Source organism: Spodoptera frugiperda, chromosome 22 (genome assembly GCF_023101765.2).
Source record: "Spodoptera frugiperda isolate SF20-4 chromosome 22, AGI-APGP_CSIRO_Sfru_2.0, whole genome shotgun sequence".
Classification (NCBI taxonomy): domain Eukaryota; kingdom Metazoa; phylum Arthropoda; class Insecta; order Lepidoptera; family Noctuidae; genus Spodoptera; species Spodoptera frugiperda.
The window spans coordinates 6,548,087-6,574,787 of record NC_064233.1 but is presented as its reverse complement, the minus strand read 5'-3'; the positions used below and the strand labels follow the sequence as shown (position 1 = coordinate 6,574,787).

Sequence of the window (26,701 nt, the reverse complement as noted above, 5' to 3'; positions counted from 1 at the left end):
ATTATCTAAGTTTTCGGGATCTTTTAGTCTCCCGAAAACCGTGCTAGACCTATCGTACCCTAAACATAAACATGTTTTAAAAACCTTACATTTACTTTTAAATACTGACTTATTTAATATTTTAGATAGATATCAAAATGGCTGCTTTGGATAATGACTTGGACCTAATATTATGAATAAAGCCTTTTGGGGTTAGAAATTAAAGGGTTATTGGGGAAACGGGGATTGGGAAGAGGGGTAGGGGGCCTCCTGTAACCTCATTCACACAATGAAACAAAACGCAAGCGTTGTTTCACGTTGGTTTTCTGTAAGGCCGTGATATGAATCCAGTGGAACCGGCCCTTTCGTACCAAAGCATGTCTCTCCAACACTTATATTCTACTCTAATAATATCTTCTGATTTATTTCGTTGCGGGATCAATGCAGACAGTTATTCAAATATCCCTGGGACGCGTTTTCATTGTTGTCTCTACTGTAGATCCTGGCTTACAGGAGTTGCAGCGGTATTAAAATCCTTTTCATACGCATAGAGTTCGACCCGCCATCTCCTTCAATTAAAAATATTAGAGTTTTTATATTTAAGCTAGAAACCATTCATGAATACATTCATAGAAATACTTGTTTTAAATGAAAAAGAATGTCGCGTGTCGTTACCGATAAAGGGCGTAGCGCAAGGGTGTGTCACTCCGTGCCTTACACCGGTGATCAATTACTTAGAGTCAGAATACTTTAATTTATCTATATGTATACAAAAACCTATTTTTAGATACATTCCTAACCGTCTGAATGAAGATACTGTGGCTTGTGTTTTGAAAAAGAAAAAAAATGTTTTAAAAAATGGAGCTGTCAAATCGATTTGAATTTGGAATTTTGTTGTCTATGATTATTAATTTTCTTTTCTGGTGTTTTTTTTTATTCGTAGACGTTAGAAAAAAATTTTATTAACATTGAAAAATCTTAAAATCAGTTTGATGGTATTTTAATTAATATTTTTTATCAGCTACCAAAATTACTGAACACACAAATTAATGACACACTGAACTGACAAAATGATTTTTATAATTTACAAGCTATCTACCCTAGCTTCACGTGGGTCCAATGGTGATATAGGATGCATGTATTACACATACATATAAACCTTCCTCTTGAATCACTCTATCTTTAAAAAAACAGCATCAAAATCCGTTGCGTAGTTTTAAAGATTTAAGCATACAAAGGGACATAGGGACAGAGAAAGCGACTTTGTTTTATACTATGTAGATATGTGAATCAAGTAATTTATAAACCTTATACTTTACTTAATTTCTGTAAAGGTAATAACTTTTTATGGCTACCAAGTACCAATTAAACATGTTATCTCATTTTTGTTCACGCGTAAGTACGTTTTTTATTGTTTTTTGTTTTTAGATATTAATCATACGCTTTTTAGTGCCGCTTTCTTGATTTTTTGTTTGTTTTAACTAATTTTATTTACTTTTTTACTAAACTAACACACATTGTGAATTTTTGTTACAGAAGTTTTATAAAAAAAAATGTTTATGGTTGGTGCTACAAACTTTTTAATTGACAGTGTGCCCAGTATATTTTAAATGTAGATAATACATATTTTATACCATTTATTCGTAGTTTATGTGTTCTTATTATTATTTAAATACGTATTAAAACATAAAGGACACACTGTATTGGCATTAACAATCACGCATTAAACTCTAACCAACCATTTTCTTGTTTATTGCAAATATAAATGTCATGACAAGCGCCATCTAGGCAGTAATGTCACGCACATGTATCAATTTAGAATATTACATTGACATTTATTTTAAATTGGCTTTATGACACAAAAACTGCATAAATGCCCCAAGGCAAAAAATAATAGAAAGCCTACATCAAAAACGGTGCCTTTAAATCCATTTAAGAGACTCATGCCCGAATACTGAAACGCTACACAATTTTAAGTTGTACTTAAATATCGTGCTATCTCTGTCATTTTATAAAGAATTGATAAGGACGGAACTAGTTTTGAGAGCGTCTTAAAATTGAGTAGCGTTTGAGTATTCGGACACCAATCTGGGCGATCTGGACCTCATAAGAATACTGCTGACACAAACTAACCACCATCTTTTCTTTCCAGCGATCTACCAGATGAGGAGGACAAGAAATCGCCTGTCCTACTCCTAGGCGTAAACAAGATCTCCGACTCACCATCCTTTGTCCGACGAAGATCCATCGAACCACACACATCAGGCTCCATAAGGTTCTTCAGACCCTTAAGATCAAAGTACACCAGAGGTCTCCATGGAGATGAAAGACTGGAAAAGATCAGACAGGACCTCCTAATCCATAAGAGCAAACCTGATACCTACATTCCGAAAGACCACGAAGTCTCACTTGAACCTGAAGAGAGATGCATGAAATTAAACTGTGTGGGGAGCTGCGTTTGTGACAGGAAAGAGAGCTCCACTCGAGGGTCCTTCTCCTTCCAAAGACCAGAACCAGGCACCCAACACTACGAGAAACCAAAAGACTTTTCGGAAAACGACATCGAATTCAAGTATACGGAACACATTCCTCAATCTCAGCCTTCCAGTAGCAAACAAAGCTACAATGTCACGCCTAAATCTACGGAACGGAGACATTTCCTCCTAGCCAACCTTAATGAGAGGTTCCGAAAGACCTTGAGCTTGGACTCCAGAAAGGTTGAAACCAACCGGGTAGCCGTCAACCTCCCAAAGGAAACACGACCTATATCTTTAGTAAACACGAGCAATATTTGCGTGCAATACAAAGCTTCAGAGCCTTTCATCGCCCCAAATTTTAGTAAGGCTTCCCAACCAAAGAAGAAACGGAAATCATTTTTTTCATTAGACACTTTTTTTGACTCGAAAAAGTCTGATACGTCGTCCATTGACGATTATTGCTCATCAAAGTACAAGCGCTTTGAGCTTGAAAGTGATGACTCTCCACTGTTCAAACGAGAAAGCAACGAAGAAAAGACTCCAGATCTCCTCAATCTGCCGGTTATAATAGACTCGGTGAGAAAGAAGCAATCAGACACAAGGAGACAGTTAGAGAAGCTAGAAAATCATTACTATAAGAATATTCATAAGCCCCAGACTGTTATTGACGCGGTCCCTAAAGACGCGACCAATTTACAGGGACCTAGCGGGCATACAAACCATTTGTTCCTTGACGAGGACGTAGAATACATTGAACCAATTCGCAGCACTTTCACAAGCCAAAGCACACTGATTCTGGACAAAAACGCGACTGAGGAATTAAAACCTGACTCCATTTTGACAATAAACACTGATGAGACGGATATAAAGCTCCCAAGTTCTACTGTTTCTCCCAAGTCACATGCTGAAGATTTTGACAGCATAGGAGCGTATGAGATTGAGGTGAAGGAGTCTGATTTGGTGAAAATAGCTAAGGAATTGACAGTAAAAGTGATGGATAAGTCAGTGGATTCCATTGGCAGTTGTTCCCTAGATGTCGATGCTAGTACCGACTTTTCAGGTAAATGAGTGTTCTGTATAATGTGTTTTTGGCTTATTTTTTTCTCTCTCTATTTAATGTTGTTGTATGTATTTGTATGTAGTTACTTTGACTTGATTTCGGATTCAGAAAAAAAATGTTTGTCAATTTTTTTATGTGTGGGAGAGCCATGCTTCGGCACGAATGGGCCGGCTCGACCGCAGTGATACCATGGCCTCACAGACAACCGACGTTAAACAATTTTCGTTGTGTTTCGTTGTTTTAGTGAGGTTACCGGAGGCCCTTAAATTACTAACCCCCAAAAGGCCGGCAACGCACTTGTAACGCCTCTGGTGTTTCAAGTGTCCATTGGTGACGGCGATTGCTTAAAATCAGGTGATCCGTCTACTCGTTTACGGGCTTATTTCATAAAAAAGTTTTTTTTTCTGAATCCATCTATTGTATACTGTTAGCATGTGTGATTGATGTGAATGCTCATTTACAATTTTATTTCATTTTATAATAGTTACAAAAGAGTTTATTTTAAAAAAAATATCTAAGTTATACTTATTTTAAATAACGCCTAATTTTTTTCTCTATTTTCTTAAAATAAACTCATTGGCTATTACCGTAGTACTTATAATTTTCATAATAAATGTATTTTACTATTATCTGTATTCTGTGTTTTCTTTTTTTTCCTTTTCTGTAAAGTGTGGTGTTATTTTCTATCATTTCAAATGCTATTCTATCATTTCTTGTCGTTTTTCAACATTTTAAGTTCTTTTGATAGCATGTTAAATGTATATTGATTGCGCATTCTAAGAAATACGGAATAAATCATGCCCCTTACGGTAGGTGTCTGTTTTCGCTCCTCCACGACATAGTCTGACGGCTTTCTTTGTATATGTATCCTTGTCTTCGGCTCGTAAATCACCATGAAGAGATTTATTTTTAGCTTCACTGGTTGTTTTAGAAACATGTAAATGTGTTGAAACTTTAAAACTTTTGTGTGAAACCGAACGTACACAATGACATTGCGCGCGAATTTCGTCATGCCTTTAGCCATTATTGGAAAAAATGCATTTAAAACAATGTGTGTTAAGGTCGTTATCTAAGTAAATTATTAGTCATATCAATTAATATGCATTGACTAAGATAATGACGTATTGTAGTAGTCGACAAACTAAATGACCTCTAACGTAAAACACTGCGTATTAAAAGCGGAAGCGAATAAAGTATGATTTATTACAAATTGGCTTGAATAATCAAATCAAACGTAACTAAAAATACTTTACATGTTTACAAAAAGTCATAAAATCTAGGTCGTGCATAGAAATTGCAAACAATGCGTTGCAAAATGCAAACTCACTACACAAAAAGACAATCGGATACGCGTACACATATGGATAATCTATGTATCGACCTCGTTTCTGCCCACGCACAAGTTACAGCTCGGTCATTGCCGTCATATTGCTTATGACTACACACGTACCTAAACCACCTGAGATGAAATTATTTCGTAAAATCCAACATCTTGCTATCTATCTATGAACAGTCTGAGAATTACGAATCCAAAACTCGCCGACCGTGAAACGGAACGGTGCGGACTGGCCGCAAACGGGTGTGCGTCGTCGTCGACTCGGTGGAAAAAAAAAATAAAAAACGTTGACATTTCTTTGTGAACTGATGGTTGATGTCATAAAATAGTTTTAGTGAAAAATTATTTGAGGTGTACAGAAAATAATTGCTTGAAAAATTATTAATTTATCATTCCAAATGTTGTGTAATAAAGTTTATGTGTGTTGAAAGCGATCGGTAAGTGTTTTGAGCCGGTTTTCAATGTCAAAAAGGATTTCAAAAGTATTACCATTACCGTACTTCTTATAGAACAAGTTAAATTATCTAAAAAATTAGAATTAATTAAAAATAAATGTCCGGAAATCGTGTGAAAAAGCATGACGTAGTATTTTTGTTCTATTGACTAAAGCTAGATGACTAATACGATTATTTTTATTAGTTCTTAGTACAGTTAATCATACACAATTTCTTTTGCATGACTTTTTTGGCATTACACATTTCTTACTCGCTTTTTCTTATTTAAAAAGTGTCGTATTACATAACGTACTAACTTTTGGACCCCTTACAATGCGCAAAATCATATTGTAAATCAATAATATTACATAAAAGTTAATATTTAATATGTGGAATTATTTCCTGCAACCCAGAATGTAGTTATTGTATAAACAATATTAATCTAGATTATCAGTACTTTATAACTGAAGTACTGGCTTGATAATCGAGTAAACTTGAACAAAGAATGTTTTCCAATGAGATCAATGACCACATTTTTATTTAAAACTCTAATAAGAAACTATGGAGAGAGATTTAACCTATTTTAATCAGATTTTATATTCAGTAAGGAGGTTTTATGGTTATGCAATTTGTGAATAATCAATATTATTTATATCTTGTTATCCTTATTATATTTAATACTATTTTGTAGATGTGTGTATTGTCATGCCTTTTATTGCTGAACGGGTCGGCACAGGTTCACATAATGGCATGCATTGCTACTGTACAGTGTACAATGTACACACATTTTTCACCTTTTGTGATATAAGTATGTAATAGTGAGTGAGCTTATTGCCATATACTGGGCTCAACTCCAGACTCGATGCTACTACTGAGCAATTTTCGAAAAACTGGAGATAGCCCATTTATTCCTTGCCTGGCCCGGCAATCAATCCCAAGACCTCTTGCCCTTCAGTCGCTCTTGCGACCACTCTACCAAAAAAGCCGAATGAAACAATGTGACTATCCCGCACAACTTGCATATGTGTGAGCAAGAGATCTGATAAAACAGACAGTGTTTAATCAGATCTCTCTCGCTCTCTTAGCCATTTTCACTAAATCTGTCTCCTTCACCTCATTGACAATTCTCATGATTGTAATGGCACAACTGTAGTATGTATTTTAGGTAGATAAGAAAGTTACTAACTTTGCTGCCATTTTTTTTTCACTTCTTGTTTTTTGTAATGGTATTCTATGAATGTTCTTATAAGAATATACAGAGGTATAATGCATGTTGTGCTTACTATAAGAGATTGAAGCACTAGTATTTAAGTTATTCATAAATGTAACCTGTGTATTGTGTCTGTGTAGTGTGTATTCAATTGTTTGTGAGCCAAATACATAAAATACATACATAACTTCACACCTGTCTCCCATGTATTGCTGGGATTTATCGAAAATTTCTCAGTAGTAGCATGGAGTCTGGCATTGTCCAGTATATGACAATAGGCTCACCCCCTATTACACGGGACCGTGATAAGTGGGTGTACATTGTATGGTGGCATTAAGTGCCGTATTGTACACCTATGCCTACCTCTTCGGGGATAAAAGGCGTGACGATATTTTATTTTTAATTGCCCAAGTATAGTTAAATACTGGATAAATCTATATTTGGCAGCAATGTCAATTTCTAAAACAATATATTTAAGGAAAACTTGATAAACCTATTTGTAAATAAACATGATATCATATTGTTTAGGTTTACACAAATACATACCTTACATTTATCATAACGCCTCTCTCCCATGGGGGTAAGCAGGGACAATAGAATGCCACTATTCTGTCATACTTATTTCGTTTCATCTGCATTCATCAATCTTTTCATATGTTTGTCCATTGGGAGTGCTACTAAATAGGGTTAATTTAGTAGCACTCCTTTTCAATAAAAGTAGGTGTTTATGTTAATATTAGCTTCTGCCACCGGTTTCGCCCGAATCTAGCTGAGCCTGAGACTTCACCTCTCAAAAAATCTACTTTTAGTCCTGGGACTGATTGCAGATACACACAGGAGAAAAAAATAATTACCACTTTTATATCATTATTATTTGGTTTGGGACCACTATTATTATTACTTTTTTCATATGGCCCTCTCAGATTTGCTCATTCATTCATAAAATCTTACAATTGCTTTAACCATGGTATTTATTCGATAGAGGTGTAGTCTTATTTATTTATTGTTTTCTGCGGACCACTAGTTGAAAACCACTGGCCTAATGCATGACATTGTGTTATGTTTTCTTTCTAGATTTCCACAACAATGCCATTTGACATTAGCTCGACACCCATTCTCTTTTCAAAGTCATCTTGTCACCTTTTTATTGCTTTGCCATTCAATTTTGTAATTTATTAGCAAACTGGTAAATTCAATTTTGAAATTCTTGTCTACTTATGTGAAGTTTACTCTCTTCTCTCTAATTCAAATTATTAACATAAGTATCAACATCAAATCATAAAATTTTCAACAAAGAACAAGGGTGCTTTTCGTTGCTGTGGATGCGTTTGGCTCCCACCAACTATTTTCCATATTCCATAGCTTAGCATTGGTGGGAACGGACTCAGCTAAGCTATGTTTTTATATGGAAAGATGCATACTATGAATGGCTTCCCTACTATCGATTCATCGCATACTCGAGCTGCACATCTTCCTCACACAGCTACATAGCTTAGTATCAGTGAAAACTGTCACATAGTTTCACAGCTTAGCTATTCCATCTGTAATCCAATCATCCAATGACTTCACTTTGACACACTTGACTAAAAACCACCCCGTTCTTACTCCTGCTTTTCGAGCAGGAGCCCCGGTAAACCCGATAGGTAGTCCGCAGCTCCGGTCGAAGCATAGATACAAAGCACATCTTTACTGAAAACGCATCCTAGAAAGTAATAAAAGACAAATACCATCCAAACAGCCTATGACACAACAATCTTACAAAACATGTATGCAAATGTTTTTGCAACGGCTTAAGAAATAAATAAACAGAGAAATAGCATAAGTATTACATTGACATATGTGTGAGTCATACTCGTATACCGTGGGCGGTTCTTGGACTGGTCAAGTTTGTTTAGATTGTTACCTGTGTTTGTGTGATTGCTTCAGTGCAGTGATAGATATGTATAGGTGTAGCTTTGTGCTTGATATTTGAGATTTTGTAATTATTGTTAGTTTGGTCTTAGTATTTGTAAAGTTCACTAGGTACTATTGAGATTTTTAGTATTTTAAAGGTTTCAGTAATAATGTGGATATTTTTGTCAATTTTCCTTTTAGATGTCCCTATGAATATTCTAGACTGCACGGTTGGTGCGGTGGTTGGGCAACTAGTTGCCTACTGCTGGTTTGATTCCTGCATGGATCAACTCTTTGTGTGATCCACAAATTGTTGTTCCGGGTCTGGGTGTCATGTGTATGTGAACTAGTATGTTTGTAAACACACCCATGAAGCGAATGCCTACTATGGAGCAATTTATAAAAAAAACCGAGAAATCTCTCTAATAAACTTAGATTTTGCAACAACAAAAAAATATAGGTCACATCCAATAAACGACACAGAGCCAAACCCTACACGATTCAATTGTTTTGAAAACCTTAATCTACCCCACTGATCTATCATTAATCATACACACATACACACACACACAAACCTTATCACTTACATCATCCTTACAACACATACAAATAATCAAATCTCTTTGATAAGATACCAAACATGCTGTGTGGTAAAATACTCTTTTCATTTCAAACTATTTAATGTAGCTTTTTTAGTTAAAAATGTGTGATTATTACCTCCTTTTTAATGCTTGTGAGTTGCTTTGTTAGTTAGTGTGTGTGTGTGTGTGTGTTGGTAATACACATTTTTTTGTACCCATGTGTTGTGTATAGTCTGTAGATTATCTGTGGTTAACCTTTAATGTCGGATTAGTGTTTTGTTATTGTTGTGTTTTTCGAAAATTCCTCAGTAGTAGCACGGAGTCTGGAATTGTGCCCAGTAGGTATATGGCAATAGGCTCACGCCCTATTTATTACATGGGACTTGTAACACAAATGGTGAAAAGTGGGTGTACATTGTATAGCGGCATTACGTGTCGTAATGTGTACTTCTGCCTACCCCTTCGGGGATAAAAGGCGTGACGTAGTAGAAGTAGTAGTTATTGTTGTGTGAGTGTATTCCAATGCTTGATTTAGATTTTTGGCGCTGTCCTTTGCTAGGTGATTCCTTTTACTAAATGTAGGTACCTTCATTGAGATGTCTTCATTTATAAAAAGATTATTTGTGTAACATAGGACTCATATAACATAACTGGGTAAACAGTGGTTGTTAACCCAGTTATGTGTCATATACCTTTAGATAGATTTTCTTTTCTTTGTCTCCTGTACAAAGTTGTCGACTATTCTGCCAGTGTCCAGTGGTGACGGCCTTTTATATAGATATTTAAACCTAAAACCTGGAGACTCAAGTTTGTAGGCTATTAGCACTAATATTTTTATCTAAGATGAGCATTTAAAAATCGGTTTAAATAGACTTTAAATGCATTTTAAAAACTCATTACTGATTTTATAAAGAGATTATGTCCAGCCTTTCAATGTCAGCTTATCTATGGATTATTTTGTTTCTTATGAAATATTTATTTAATGTATGCTATCTAAATCTACAGGGTCATGCTGTGTTGTCAATAGTTTTTAATAAAAAATGTAATTCCAAATGGTAGTCCCGCATTCAATGCAATAAAGGTTATTTTTGCACTTTCAGGCATGTGATTGTGTACAAAAATGCTTTATTTAATAATGATAATGTCTCTTATTTTCAGATACCACATCAGGAAGTTTGAATCTCCTAACACCGTCTTCCACCACCAGCCGGATCCGAGACTTCACCTCTCGGCTGCAAGAGCGGGCAGGCTCCAATCTCCAGCCTAACTACTTAGCCAGCCCCACCCCCGTAGCAACCCCCGTCCGGACACCAGAAGACACAACCCCAACCCCCAGAAAGTCTGAGAATCTCCTCAAACCTCCCCCCAAAGTATATGTCGATACCTCAAGTCATAGGTCGAGAGGACACCACAAAAAGCGAGACGAACTACCCCATAAGAAGCCTAGCTATCTAAACCTAGCCTGTTCTGTCAATGGGTACACGAACCTCACCACCTATGACTCCAAACTAAGGCAAGATATCAACAAAAGCCGCGAGGCGTCCCCCATAAGGCCCATCACTCACACCTACCAATACAGAAGCGAAAATAACTCGTTACTCGTCCCTGTTCCAGTCAGCGCCAATAAACTGTTGGTCCCCACATTCGGGCCTCATGATACGCGCGCCGATTTGACACAAAAAGCGCCTACCAAGGCGCACACAGACCCTTACCTAGCCACATCACCCTTTAATGTCTACATGGCTGCCGAAAATAAGCAGTTGAAGAACGACTTCCTAGGCAACATGACTACCACCAGTCGGCCTTACATATCAAGCGAAAGCAAGAACTTCGCCACCTCGATGCTCCACAAAACCGATGAAGTAGACAATGCTAAGGAGATCACCTTCAAATCCAGCTATTCGGAGACGAATTTCCGGAAGACTGTCACCTCTAACGGTAAAGAAACAAGGTTCACTTCTGAATCGTATACTATTTCTTCGAATGGGGTCTCCAAACGGGTGGAAATCACGAAGGAGAATGGGGAACAGCTCACGAGTCCTATGAAGAGTTTTATCCAGCAAAGGGTGGAAAGGCTGTACGGTCCTGGCGCTTTAGCTCAAGGTTTCTTCAACCAGAAGCGCCATAAACTGAAGAGTTCAAGCGAGGACGATGAGCCTAAGGTGTTGACCGAAAAGTCTTTGAACACTCCAGAAAGGCTGCCCAGAAAGGTGGAGGAAGCAGAAAAAGACATCTGTACGAGTCCAAACGGAGAAATGGACGTCTCCCTACCAGTTTTGAGGCATTTGAGGCCTGAGTTCCGAGCTCAGCTGCCCATTTTGTCACCAAAGAAGTGTGTTAAAAGCGACCTGTCTCCGCAGAAGATTGAAGAAGACATTCCTAAAGTCGAGAAGACTGAAACGGTGGAAGATGAGAGTGCAGTGTCGGTTACGAACGGTGTTTCTGTGATAAAACTAGACAGTGATGTGAATACGCCGGTGATATGTAGTGTAAATGGTGAATCGAATGGTGTGAAAGAAGTTGTAAAGGACGCTCATTATTTCTTGAATTTGGAGAAGAAGGAGACTGAGAGGTTGCTGGCGCTCGCCGCTACCGCTGAGAAGGAATTGGAGGATTTACAGGTGAGATAAGTATTATTATTTCGTCCATGATCGAACCAGTGCAGGCCAATGGCCTGGGACCCTCGTTTTACTAATCCACTCGTATGTACTTAATGCTTTTTGCGACCAACACAATATGACATTTTTTATGGTATAAGTCGGTAATCCAGCAGACGGATCACCTGATGGTAAGCAATCGCCGCCGTCCATCGCGTTACAAGTGCGTTAAGGCCTTTTGGGGTTTAGGAATTTAAGGGTTGGTGGGGAATCGGGGATGAGGAATATAAAAAACTGCTTAGCTGAGTCCGTTTCGACCAGTGCTAAACTGTGTGCCCCAATGAATAGGTGGAAGCCAAACGCATCCACAGCAACGTAGCATAGCACATCTCTGGTAGAAAAGCACCCTCAGGCAATAAAACAAATCCTGTTTTATAATAAATGACTGATTCTTATGCTAAGCCAACATATCTTTTCCGAACAGTAGGTTAATAAAATTAATTATTTAATAATAAATAATCTATGATAATGAAGAATTTTAATGGATTAGGATCTTGCATTACATTAAATATCGTTTTATATCAGACTGTATGCATCAAATGCGTCACCGTTAAATGTATAATTTCTGCAGTAGCTAGACTACCGGCTTTTTTTAATCATCGAATGACTCCAGCTTTGGGCGAGGAGAGAGGGAATTTCGGATTCGTACTGACTAAAGACCCCGTGCTTTCTCCTGCTTTTCGAGCCAGATGCCCGGAAACCCGCTAGGTAGTCAACAGCTCCGGGACGGCATCAGTCCTACTGGACCCCATCTGTGGTGGTCTGATGGTTCTTTGTATTGCGCAGAACGCGACGCGCCCAAATGAAAATAATCTGTAACTAGTTATCATCCACTAATGGTTTTTTAAGGCATAGTTAGGCCGAAAATGAACCCTCGAGCCACTTAATGGTAAGCAATCAGCGTCGCCCATGGACACCTGCAATACCAGAGGTATAAGTGCGTTGCAGCATTTTGGGCATTAGGTCTCCGGTAACCTTACACGGTGAAACAATGCATTTCACGCGGATTTTCTTTAGTCGTTTCGAGCTCTGGGAATTTGTCTTACGGCCAAATTTTAAAACATACAAAGTAAATCGCAAAAACGTAATATGACCATGAAAGCAACATTTTTGACACAGATAAAGTATCTAAATATCTAATATCTACCTCCAACAGTTATCCTTAAAGAGAAAAAACCCATTTTAATAACCTTTTCTAAGATTAAAGAATGCAAATAGATTTTCAAAATGGCTTCTCTCATCTATAATTGTTTGGAAGACCTTGCTGGTTTAAGGCGTACCTAATTGTTATAGTTTCATCTTCAATTAAATACGGGCATATAGTCTAATAATAATAAAAACTAGTTTTTGGTTGGTCAGGGCTGCCTAGAGATTAATTATATTTACTATTATTTCTATTTTAAAATATTTATTTATCATTTCGTGTATGTGGATTCTGCAAAATGTTTTTGTTAAATGCACTTTAAAAGGTCCTTGGGTTGGCCTTGGTTTTTTCAGTTTAGAAAATTTCTCAGTTGTAGCACGGAGTCTGGAAATGTGCCCGGTATTTGGCAATAGGCCCCCCTTACATTAATTAGACTTATAATACAAATGGTGAAAAGTGGGTGGACAGTGTACAGTCGCATTATGTGCCGTAATATGCACCCCTTCTGAGATAAAAGGCGTGACGATACGATCATTTACTCTACTCGAGAATTGAATCCAAGACATCGGCAACTACACTTCCTACCACTCGACCAATAAAACAATCAAAATAATCAAATCAGACGTCCAATTTTTGTCGAAAAATAGCCTATAACGCCATAAACTAATTTTAGTCTATCTACAAAGAATTGACAGCCCTAGGATATATTTTGAATGCAAAACTAAAGCAAAGGCATCTAGACATTACAGATTTTTTGTGTCCGTCTGAAGTTTTTGTGGCTGTACCAACTTGGGAATTAAATGTGGACAGCTTGGAATAAATTGTAATGGACTATTATTGTGATCTTAATGCGTTAAATAAATATCTTCACAATCTTTTAGTGAATTAAATTTATACATTTAGGTAGGGGAAATAGCGGAGTAGATTTAACTGGGTATTTCCGCGTGATTTGACTTGCTTGGCTTGACTTGTATTGGTCGTAGAATGGTGTTTTGAACCTCGATAAATGGACTATCCAAAACAAAAATAATTATTCAATTCAGATAAGTAATTCCGGAGAACACACTAGTGTTCAAACAAACAAACAAGATTTTGGAAAATCTAATTAGTTACTTAATCAAATGAATGATATGTTTGGTAACGCACCTGTGATTCCTCTGGTGTTGCGAGTCTCTACGGGCGACGCAGATCGCTTACCATCAGGTGAACCTTATGCTTGTTGGCCCCTTATCAAAACAAAAAAATAGATCAAATAAATTATTTCGATTTCCTTTAATAATTTTAAAAATTCATCTCAATTAATTAACATAATAATAAAAACATGTGACATTGGTCAATCATATTCAAGGATTGTGAATTTAATTATAAACAATATGACCTTATACTCTACCAAAATAGTCGATATACCTAATTTTAATATTCAAATGATGTTAAATTTCCATAAATTCCATACTTGTATTGTTTTTGGCAGGTGTTTAAATGTATTTATTAGGTTACCTATTTAGATTGTCTGCCCAAGTCTGGAAGGTAGGATTTAAAAATAAAATGGTACTAACTTAAATACTAACTTATTTGGCTTTTGGCATGTTTGTAAACACACCCATGATACAAGACAAAATCCCAGTGTGGGACAAATAATTGTTAAAAAAATGTTATTAGTAGTTATAAAGGGTAAAAAACGCTAATGCATTAGAATCGCCTCTATCTTACCGTTTATCATATTTAGATTATCAAGATAATCTAATCTTCTCCTTTGATGATTATCATAGTTACATTATTATAACGAATTAAAAAAAATATTTAATCAACGGTAACTACTGAGGAATTCCATGCCACTAGTTAACTACTGATAATTTTCCGAAAAACAACAAAATTCTCTATAGTTTTTTATCCATCTTTTCTTTTATGGTATAAGCCGGTAAACGAGCAGACAGATCACCTGATGGTATGCAATCGTCGCCGCCCATGGACACTCGAAACACAAAAGGTGTTACAAGTGCGTTGTCGGTCTTTTGGGGGTTAGGAATTTAACAGTTGTTTGGGAATCGGGGATTAGGAAGATTAGGAAAGGGAGAGTTATTGGGCCTTCGGTAACCTCACTCACACAACGCAAGCGTTGTTTCACGTCAGTTTTCTGTGAGGCCGTGGTATAACTCCGGTCGAGCCGGCCCATTCGTGTAGAAGCATGGCTCTCCCACACTAATAACCTTGAGGACAATTAAATTAATGCAGTCTGGATTAAAAAGCAATAATACCTATTAAAAAGTATCCTATCTTAGTACAGGCATTTTACTTTGTGTACCTAAATCGTTTATTAAGATATATTTTGTATATTGTACATTTAATCCTTTATATATTTTTTTAAATAAAGTTTTACTGATTAATTTGTTGTATATGTTCCAGAATCGCGAGGATGTCAGTGAGGAGGTGTTGGGCTTCCTGCGCGCTGCGTCAGGCAAGGCCAGGCTTCTGGCTACACAGAAGATGCAGCAGTTTGAAGGTAAAAACTAACTAAATAATTAATTCTCCATAAGTCTTTATTGGCCTAGGCCAGGGAATATTAGTGTTACATTGTTCTCACATAGTTGAAGCAAACGAAACAATGTAACCAAGAATTGTATTGTGAACCTGATTGAAAAAGAGTAACCTATGGAATTTCTTGCTCGTTCTTCTCCATAGGAATCTACACTTTGGAACGAGCAAATAGAGCAACTAGAGGACTGACCGACAGACAGACGTTATTAATATTATTATATGTATTTGCTTTGACGTTCAAAAGGGCCTTCCTGGTCTATTTAAAATAAATAATTTTGACTTTTATCATGTCTGGCTTGAAACTAGTCGAGTTCCTCGTCAAACAGTTACGTGAGTAAGCCGATAACATAATATTCCCGAACAACAACCCTTAAATTCCTAACCCCCAAAAAGCCGGTAACGCACTTGTAACGCCTCTGGTGTTTCAAGTGTCCATGGACGGCGGCGATTGCTTACCATCAGGTGATACGTCATTATTAGAACTTATGACGGGATATTTACCATGTTTATTCACTTTGGTGAGTTTCCAATATCCCGTCATAAGTTCTAATAATAGTGTTAGTGACCATGTCAGTTTAAAAACTTATAAGATGATACGTCAGCTCGTTTACTATATTAATTTAGTATGTCTCACGAAAGTTGTATTAAAATTGCAGGTCTCTGCTACAACAATATAAACGAGCGGCAGGACGAGCCGTTCCCCACGACGGTGGAGGACCTGCAGGGTTTCTGGGACATGGTGTGCCTGCAGGTCGCCAACGTGGACGCCCTGTACCAGCAGATCGCCGAGCTCAAAGCTAATAATTGGCAGGAGGTCAGTAAAGCAGGCTACAATCATACATACATTTCGGAGAGTGTGCGGGGGAATTGCACAACTTGATTCCTCCTAGTCCTTTCCATCATCGAACCACAAGACAATCGGCGAGGCGTCACCGTTTCATGGTGGATATCCCACCCACTCGCACAAAGCGCTTCGCTTCAAGCTTCCTTGTGCGAACTGCTAGGGAGTTGAACTCCTTGCCGGAGTCTGTGTTTCCTGATGGGTATAACCTGGGTGTCTTCAAAGCCCGAGTGAATAGGTTGCTTATGGGCAGACGTGCTCCATCGTAGGCCGCTTCATCACTTACCATCAGGTGAGATAGCGGCCAAACGTCGGCCCATTTAATATAAAAAAGCTGGGTACAATCATAAATGATCAATGATATTTATTTTGCAAATAGGTTACAATGTAACTCTTTTACACGTCAACCTCTTTTTTTATGGGGGAAAATCATCCAGTGACTTCTCCCGCCTTGGGCGAGGCGAGAGGGAGTGTCAGACTCTTACTGACTAAAAACCACCCCGTTCCTTCTCCTGCTTTTCGAGCCGGAGCCCCGGTAAACCCACTGCTGGACATAGGCCTCTCCAATGGCACGTTACTGAGCTCGATCTTCAGCTCTACGCATTCAACCACTACCAGCCACCTTGCGGATATCGTTACTCCACCTAGCTGGAGAGCGCCCTACACTACGCTTGCCTAGACGCGGTCTCCAAACTTGCTAATCCTTTGAGTTACGTCGATACAGTAGGAAATCCTAATCCTATGGGATAAAATTAAAAAAAATTAAGCAGCATAGCGCTTTAAAAAACAAGTAATTGAATGCATGGTCGATGAAATCATAGTTAATTTATTTTGTTTAACGAAATAAACAACAGTAACCTATTAGTGGCCACTGCTGACCAAAGACCTTCTCACACAATTAAGGTTTGAGCATAAATCGCCACGCTTGCTCAATGCGGGTTGGCAATTTCAAACTATACAATCAAACAACAAATACTCGTAATAAATATAAGACCAGGTTGCCTCGATGTTTTACTTCGCTCAAAAATGTTCCAATCTGAACAAATTTTCTAAAATTTCCAGATAACAGCCCCCTCCAAGCCGACGCCGTCTACGCCCGTGACGTCCCCTCCACGTCGCGCCCGCGCCACGCCTGTCGTCAAGAATGAGAAGGCGAGACTCGCTGCGGAGAAGCGGGAGGCCGATAGGAAAGCTATGCTGGAACATAGGAGGTGAGGATACACGGCAGTTTATTCATACATCGTTTATTGGAGGTGTAAAAATGACCAAATCAAATAGCCGTTAAAAGTAAAAAAAATGTCAAAATTATTTATTTCAAATAGACCAAGAAGGCACTTTTGAACGTCAAGATTTGAATGTCTGTCTGTCAGTTTTCTAGTGAAGCTATTTACTCCATCCAAAATGTAACGTGTAGCGGGTTCGATTCCCGCACGCACAGTGTTTTAGAAACCCCGATTTTGTCTCATGCCCTTTTTATTGTTAAAATCGTTAGTATATATCATTCTAAGCATCACAGCGAAAATCCGGCATCGATACGACTTTTAGTTTTGCCAAAAAAAAAATCGAAAGTCTCCCTATATCCGGGTCCGAAAAATCACAAAAATGTAAATATAAAATAAAATATACAATTATTTAAAAAAAATGAAATAAAGTTAAGTTGGCACTCAAAACAAGAATCATTCTGTCTATTTTTGGAATATGTAATGTTAATAGATTATGAAATAATCATTGTTTTTATGTATTTCTTTTGTATTTTTTATTTCAAGTTTAACGCCATATTAGATTGAGATATTTATATAGTATACTCTTCATACGTTAATCTATCAACATAAAAAAATTCACAATCTAATTCCACGTTATTCAAAAGTTATTGGATTTTTTTTATTTTGGGTTAGGGTTGTCACCTCCGAATATCTGGATTTATATTTTTTTTATCGGCGGTTAAGACGCATGTCAGTAAAAGTATTATGGTTCTTCCCTTACATTCGGAAAAAAATATATTTTTAATAAATATATATATATTTAAAATATAAATATATATACATATACATATATTACATATATAATAAATATATATTGTTTATTGTTGTCATGCTTTTTTAGGTTTTATAGACCGTGCCTGTATTTGTTCGTTTTTTAAACTTAAAAATACTGGCACATAACATAATTATTGTTTTTATTTATTGGGTTATTATGTTGAAATGGCGTCAATAAATTAAAAGCAAATCAATTAATAGAAGGCAAATGTTATGCGAAACTTTAAATAATAATTTTATTTGTGATTTAGTTTTGTGACAACCCTAAGTCTAAAAAATCCGGATGTTATCAGGATATAACAAAAAGTCTTAATAACTTTTGAATAACGCGGAATTAGATTGTGAATTTTTTTATGTTGATAGATTAACGTATGAAGAGTATACTATATAAATATCTCAATCTAATATGGCGTTAAACTTGAAATAAAAAATACAAAAGAAATACATAAAAACAATGATTATTTCATAATCTATTAACATTACATATTCCAAAAATAGACAGAATGATTCTTGTTTTGAGTGCCAACTTTATTTCATTTTTTTTAAATAATTGTATATTTTATTTTATATTTACATTTTTGTGATTTTTCGGACCCGGAAATAGGGAGACTTTCGATATTTTTTTTGTCAAAACTAAAAGTCGTATCGATGCCGGATTTTCACTGTGATGCTTAGAATGATATATACTACCGATTTTAACAATAAAAAGGGCATGAGACAAAATCCGGGTTTCTAAAACACTGTGGCACGGAGCAACTCTTGGTGTGAGCCACAAATTGTTGTTTCGGGTCTGTGTATCATGTGCATGTGAACTTGTATGTTTGTGAACGCACCCACGACACAGGAGAATCCCTTAGTGTGGGGCAACGTTTTAATTTAATAAAAAAATAAATAAAAAGAATTGATTATTATTTAAATTACACTTGTAAACTGTTATCAGCTCTCTCAAGTTGGACCTTAATAAGAGTAAGATGATATTAATTTTACCATCCATGCCACATGAACTGCATTTAATTTTATGTCCCGGACTTGTCAAATCTGAAACAAACCATGTCCCAAAACCAAATATTTAAACATAATTAATTTTTATCTTTAAACATAATTAATTTTCATAATTTTTGTCCTTATAATTGTATTGCTTGCTACGCATCATGGAATAAAAAATATTATTTGTATAAAAGGTATATTTCTCCTTCTAGCATGCCTCTTAAAATATAGGGTGACTGGTAATTAGTAAACGATATTTAAACACGTGATTGTACTCATGATTACGAACAACTTTTCCAAAGAAACTTTAATTGTATACTCATTACTTTTATTTTTATCACAATAACAAAGTAAAGTTCCAAAATACCTACCTAGTTGCTAGTCTTCCGTAATGCGGACGCGAGTGCCTCGATGCTAACAGCTGATCATCCGAAAACACTCGCGCGCGAAATCTTGTTGTATTGTTATCGTGATAAAAATAAAACAAATGAGTATACAAAAATAGTTTTCTTTGGAAAAGTTATTTGTGATCATGAGTACAATCACGTGTTCAAATATCTTTTACTAATTATTTACCAGTCCCCTATATACAGGATCACCTATTTATTGAACATAAATACCCACTTACTGATTGAGCTGAATTAAGAATGTATAAATGATTGAGAAATAACAATTGAGTCGGCAGACTACGATGGAGCACGCCTATCCATATACATACTACCCTATCATTATACACTCAGCGGCACGGAATCTTGGCCAAGCGCGTATTCTGCGATAACAAGAGCTTTAAGTGTTTCTAGTGTTTATTTCTTATGAAGGTGGGTACAAAAAATGTTTACCCATAGTTCAAGAGGGTAATTCATTATGTTTGAGTGCATTCTGTACGATAGTTTAAGTTTTAGTCGAATCGGGTCATTTAAGCGAATAAGTTCAAGTTTTAAAATCGTGTTTTGTGAAGCTTTTCTGTTCGGTTGTGTCAATTTTGTGATATTGTGTGTTGAATTCAATAACTAGCCGTGTTTTAAAACCAATAAAAATGCCACTAACACCAGCACAGGTTGCACAAGCCGTAGCACTAATCGACCAAGGGTTAACACAGCGTGAAGTCGCTACAGTACTTAATGTACCACGTTCTTCGATGCAGTATGCACTAAAACGATATCAGGAGACAGGTCGCTACTCACGTAGGCCAGGAAGTGGCGGCGTCAGATGCACATCTGTCCAGGACGACCGTTTTATAACGTTAGCAATTCTAAGAAATCGCTACCTTACAGCGGTTGAGATACGCCACAGGCTCCAAATCACGAGGGGTGTCAATGTTAGCGAGCGTACAGTGAGAAGACGAATGGAGGAAGTAAATTTAAAAGCCCGTAGACCAGCACGTGGCCCACTACTTCTCAGACAGCACCGAGTAGCCCGACTTCAATTTGCTAGAGAACACGTGAACTGGACCCACGAGCAATGGGCTAAAGTACTGTTTACTGACGAGTGTAGAATCGCTTTGCGTGCTCCAGACGGTCGAGAAAGAGTGTGGAGAAGAAGAGGAGAGCGATTTTTACCAATTACCACCACACAAACTGAGAGTTTTCATGGCGGCTCAATAATGGTTTGGGGAGGAATAAGTTCCGACGCTCGCACAGAGCTGGTTATCGTCGACAACCGCTTGACTGCAGCCCGATACATTGAAGAAATCCTTCAGGAACATGTTTTGCCTTACACAGGCTTCATAGGAGAAAACGAATTTCTCCTAATGCATGATAACGCTCGTCCGCACGTTGCACATTGTGTCGAGGAATACCTTGAGGAGGTCGGTATTAGAAAATTACAGTGGCCAGCTCGTAGCCCGGACTTAAATCCAATAGAGCATATCTGGGACATGCTTAAAAGAAAAATTAAGACGAACTCCAACCGCCCCGATACTCTAAATCAGCTTCGCAGTGCAGCACTGGTCGCTTGGGATAGCATACAGCAAGTGGATATCCGGAACATCATCCAAAGCATGCCAGAGCGCATGCAGGCGGTTATTAGAGTTAGAGGAGGGAACACCCGATATTAAAAACACAACAAAAATACAGTTACTTTTAATTCAATAGTGTATTGAAACTGATAGTGTTGTTGTTCTTCGTTTTCTGTAAAACTGTGTTTTTTTTAAAAACAGTATTTTCGGTGTAGTGTACTTGTGAAAACTGACGTTTAAAATCATGAAAAACAGTCAATAGTCTTATCTACCTTTAATTTAGTGTCAATATAAGTTCTAATTTAGAAATATCGTCAAATTCTTACGTGGCCAAGTTTCCGTGCCGGTGAGTGTATAACGTGTAACAAAATACCCATATACATCAAGAAGCCCTGATGAATACAGGTTGAATAGAATCTCTACACAAAGTTTCAGCTTAAAATACGTTTTAAAAAAAAATTTGTACCAAATACTTGGTATCGCATAGTTCTTGATTTCAAATCATATAAACGTGTCACAACACTACAGGGATCACTCGCTAATATTACGAAACATTTCTTCTGGCAATCTGATCGCCTGGTACCTGTCTAACTAATTTTGATTCGCGCACCGGCGCGATTTGAAAAATTCATAACTTGGTAGTTGGTACCATGAAAACATGACTTTAAAAAAACCTTCCCGTATCGTTTGTTATGTTATCTAGAAACCGTGCAATTGATATTTATACCCCCTTTTTGTTACACGTTGTATAATCGAACTGGTATTGGAGTCTGAACATGTCCAGTGGACATGTATACTCTGAATTTAATTGATTTAAAAATATGAATCCTTATGTTTGCAGACGCGTAGCCCGCGAGAGACAGCTGGCGCAGCGCACCGCCGCGCCCGGGACCAGTCATGAGGCGCACAGTGACATGGGGATCGAAGGCAGTCAGGTATGTAGGGATTACATATGTTTTATTTTTAATTGTATAAGTCGGACGAGCTGTGGGCAAAACTCACTACTGAGTGGAGCCCGCTCAACGTCCACAGACGTCGCGGCAGGCCCAAAAGGAGAAGGCGGGACGAACTCGACATCTATGACAAGGATTGACCGCAAAAAGCTTTACACAGAGAGCAGTAGAAGGAAGGTAGGGAGGCCTTTGCCCTGCAGTGGGACGATCAATGGCAGACGGATCATCATGATGGTAAGCAATAGCCACCGCCTAGGGACACTTGGAATACCAGAGGCGTTACAAGTACGTTGCCGGTTTTTGGCGGTTATTAATTTAAGGGTTGTTGGGGAATCGGGGATTGGGAAGGGGGTTAATTGGGCCTCCGGTAACCTCAATAACATAACGCAAGCGTTGTTTCACGTCGGTTTTCTGTGAGGCCGTGGTATCACTCCGGTCGAGCCGGCCCATTCGTGCCGAAGCATGGCTCAATACACAATACTTTTCGACACGTTTTGTTTTTATTTTTTAGAAGATAAAACTAGATTTATTAAACAACTAGCTACTTCCGCGCGGTTTCACCCGCTCTGCTTGGCTCCTATTGGTCATAGCGTGAAGTTTTATAGCCTATAGCCTCACTCGATAAATGCACTACCCAACACAAAAATAATTATTCAAATCGGACCAGTAGTTCCGGAGATTAGCGCGTTCAAACAAACAAACTCTTCAGCTTTATAATATTAGTATATTAGTATATATAAGCATTTTTAATTAATTCAAAATCTTTCCCTATTTGCAGGAGGTGGAAATCTTCGTAGGCAAGACGGCGAAGCCTTCGAAGGTGGCTCCCAAAGGTGACTGCATGAGCCTGGAGCGATCTGATGACTCCATCGTCGAAGGGAGCTGATTCCCACGCTAGAAGTACTATCCTATCACTATTATATTAGATGAACATTGTCTACTGCACTTATATGTATGGCGATTGAGAGATAAAGCCCTCCAAAATCTATAATATAAAAATAAGTCGGGTTTTCCTTCCTGACGCTATAACTCCAGAACGCACGAACCAATTTCCACGGTTTTGCATTCGTTGGAAAGGTCTCGGGCTCCGTGAGGTTTATAGTAAAGAAAATTCAGCTAAAATTCTAAAAGTAGGGAAAGTAATTGGTGGCGAAACGGAGTTTGGCAGGTTTGCTAGTGGCTGTATAATTAATTAATTGTTATTTCACTGAAAAATTACTAATTTCATGGGAAAACTGGCTTTTACCCATGTCTTTACTATGTCTGGGTAGCGTTTGCAAAATTTTAAGAATTGTGAATGGGTTTCTTTGACTCTATAGGGTAACATTGATGATTTAGATGACTGAAAAACTAATGTACGCTTTGTTCTGGATTCCGGTTGGTTATAGAAGTTGGGTCAAAGTTACCCTAGTAGGCTATAGAATTTGAGTCGAACTGATGCGGGCTATAGAAATTGCGCCCTGGACGCGAGAGGGAGTGTCAAACTTACTGACTAAAAACCACCCCGTTCCTATTCCTGCTTTTCGAGCTGGAACTCCGGTAAAACCGCTAGGTAGTCCATAACTCCGTTTCAGGCATCAGCCCTACTGGGCCTTATCTGTGATGATCTGACGGCTCTTTGAGTACGCACGGGTCTGGTTCTGTTCGGGCGGTGAGCTACCCTTGCTTGCCGCCCGACCAGAACTGCCGGTGGCCGGAGATCGTCGCGCGATCCCCGACGCCCGGAAATTTGAATACATGAAATGTAGTAGACAATGTTCAATTTATAATCAAAGTCCGATTTGTTTTGAAAAATATGAGTTTTGTATGAAAAATATGTATTTGTATGTAACGAAAAAAAAAAATGAAATTATGATACTCAATTGTAGGAATATGAAATCGTAATGAGAATCCATAATAAATTATTGTTTTTACCTTATTTCAATACTTTTTTTTTATTTTATTTTTTTTTCACTCGCTTCTAAATTCTTTTATTTACAATTTTAGTTTTAATTTTTTTGTTTTTTTTTTTTAGTTTTTAGTTTAAAATGTTTCTTAGTTGCAGAGAATAGAAAGGAAATGTAAAGTTGCTGTTTTTTTGTTTTTTTTTTTTAATGAATTTTGATTAAAATTGTAAATAAGGAATTTTTATTTAGAGAAGCGTTATCTTTGTTTCGTTTGTTTGGGTGTTTCCGTATTAGCGACTAATTTAATAAATTAAAATATACCATAAAATCCATCCTATTTATGATGTTACTATAAATTATTATTATTCGACATTCCTGGTGAATGATTGAATTATTCTTTACTTTATGAACTAAGGGTACAGAATTGTATGAAAACAAACTCGCGTTTGCTTTACATTGAACGAAACTGTTTTATAAAGCGCCGAACGCGCTCTCGTTTCGTTTACTTTAAAACGTAAAGCAAACTCGTACTAAGGGTGCTACTGATTGGCCGGTGCCAATGAAACAACCTATCAGACCGCCGCTTTCTCTTTCCCGTTTCGATCTCATACTAAGCCCTCTGGTCCTAACAATAGTACTATGGGATAAAAAGTATCCTATGTGTTATTCTAGACCATAATCTACCCCTGTTCCAAATTTCATCCCAATCCCTTCAGCAGTTTTTGCGTGAAGGAGTAACAAAACTTTCGCATTTATAATATTAATAGGTTTATTAGTCGTTAATATGACACCTAAATAAATAGGTATTGTTTAACGTTCGTCAAGTAAATTTATTTATTTTAAAATCATGTCCATCATATTATTGTCGCATTTTCGCTAAATATTATATAACTTTGTACATAAATAAGGCGCCTGAAATTATAATAATGCACTGTTAAACAGATAATATCAACATAGGCCACGAATTGTTAAATTAAATAATAAAAAAAAGTTATTAAGATTTTGTTAATTTTCAACTTTAAGTGTGGAGAAATAAAACCGATTTTTGCCTGGCAAGATAGATATTCACTTAAGTTTCCTATAATCTACAATTACAATCACTTTTTAAAGATACATTTCAATATGATTATCAATTTAATTCTCTCAGAGTAAAGAAAGGCAATATTTTAAGTTTTTAAACTGACATGGTCACTAACTCTATCATTAGAACTTGAGACGGGATATTTACCATGTTTATTTATGTCTATGAGTTTACAATACTCCAGTTCATCCGTGATCATGGCGCTTGCAACAGTGCCGAAATATCGGAAACTCATAGACATAAATAAACATGGTAAATATCCCGTCTCAAGTTCTAAGGATAATATTTTTTGTTCCAAAAAGTGAATTAACAAAATCTTAATAGTTTTAACATCATTTTTACAAAATATTTTACCGAATTATGTAATAATAATTAAAATTATAAATAATATAGTAAATTAACTAAGCTGTTTGCAGTTTTTTTCACTATTTTTAGTTCATAGTTGGTTTTAATTGATCTAGGTCTTAGATAAATTGAAACATGCATTATACATGCCAAATAGTTCAGTAGATAGATATCTTTCTTTTTCAGAATGACATGATATAAACAAAATACCTCCGTGTAAGGCTCTAGACCATTTCAATTTGCAAAATGCAGTATGCATTTCAACTGCAAATTACAGTTCAAGAGAAGTTTTAATGCAGTTGACACGACTGCAATAGTACTGCAAATCAAAGATGCAGTCCGATTGCAGTTGAATTGCAGTCGGTGTGCAGTTCACATAATGCTGGACTGTTGGCTTGCAGTCTTATTGCAGTCGTGTCAATTGCATTCAAACTGCCCTATCAAGGGCAGTTGAAATGAAGTCCGTCTGTATTGAGCCTAAGAAATAAATAGTCTTGGTGTCAACTTAGCTACAAAAAATACTAGCCATTAGGAGCCGTTCAAATATACCAATATTTTATCCTCCCCCTTGTCAGCAAAAGTAAGTAAAGCTCTTACAATTCTGTCTGTCTTATCTAGATCAATTAAAATTACCTATAAATTACTCTTCTGGGCAACAGGCACGCTTTCCTAAGAAAACTAGCTTGAAATAGCATAGTAATGTTTATTCCAATATAAAAATAAATAAATTAAAAAAATCCTATAAAAAGCTATTTCAAAAATAATCATAACTGCTCAATTTCAAAATTAATTACATTATATGATGAAGAGTCCCTCTGTGACTCGAAACTAGTAGAGCTTTTCTCAATTAATTTACGTGAGTAAACCGTGACTAATTGACGAGGTAACTCGACTATTTTCGAGTCAAGCAAGGGCCCATAGTCATAAACAGCTCAACAACCTACGTGTCAAGCGTCGCACAGCCAACTCCTCTTCGAATAGTAAAGTGAGTAATGCCTGTTTTCACCAACCATCTATTAAGTAAGAGTTACTTGTTTTGAGGGGGGAAAAATCATCCAATGACTTCTCCCGCCTTGGGCAAGGTGAGAGGGAGTGTTCGACTCTTACTGACTAAAAACCACCCCGTTCCTACTCCTGCTTTTCGAACTGGAGTCCCGGTAAATCTGTTAGGTACCTAGTCCGCAGCTCCGGATCAGGCATCAGCCCTACTGGGCCCCATCTGTGGTGGTCTGATAGCTCTTTGAGGCGCGCGGAGAGTAACTTAACCTTGAGATGGGTGAAATTCAAAATGTCGTTACCTAACTTAGCT

At 37.2% G+C, this 26,701-nt stretch overlaps 1 protein-coding gene and 1 long non-coding RNA gene across 3 annotated transcripts in view; one reads left to right on the top strand and one right to left on the bottom strand.

Moving 5' to 3' along the window:
- Positions 1-15,583, bottom strand: part of LOC126912118 (uncharacterized) — a 100,761-nt gene extending 85,178 nt beyond the window's left edge. Inside the window, exon 1 of the long non-coding RNA XR_007706760.1 lies at positions 15,400-15,583. This is a non-coding gene — a long non-coding RNA (uncharacterized LOC126912118). The remainder of the gene's footprint in view (positions 1-15,399) is intronic.
- The window catches only part of LOC118279825 (uncharacterized), a 54,781-nt gene extending 29,329 nt beyond the window's left edge, over positions 1-25,452 (top strand). For both annotated transcript variants that reach the window (XM_050702610.1, XM_050702611.1), the window contains 7 exons: positions 2,132-3,516; positions 10,129-11,591; positions 15,175-15,271; positions 15,963-16,120; positions 17,210-17,358; positions 21,969-22,062; positions 22,859-25,452. In XM_050702610.1, coding sequence (XP_050558567.1) covers positions 2,132-3,516; positions 10,129-11,591; positions 15,175-15,271; positions 15,963-16,120; positions 17,210-17,358; positions 21,969-22,062; positions 22,859-22,966 — 3,454 coding nt within the window. In that variant the 3' untranslated portion in view covers positions 22,967-25,452. The remainder of the gene's footprint in view (positions 1-2,131; positions 3,517-10,128; positions 11,592-15,174; positions 15,272-15,962; positions 16,121-17,209; positions 17,359-21,968; positions 22,063-22,858) is intronic.
- Positions 25,453-26,701: the final 1,249 nt, after the last annotated feature.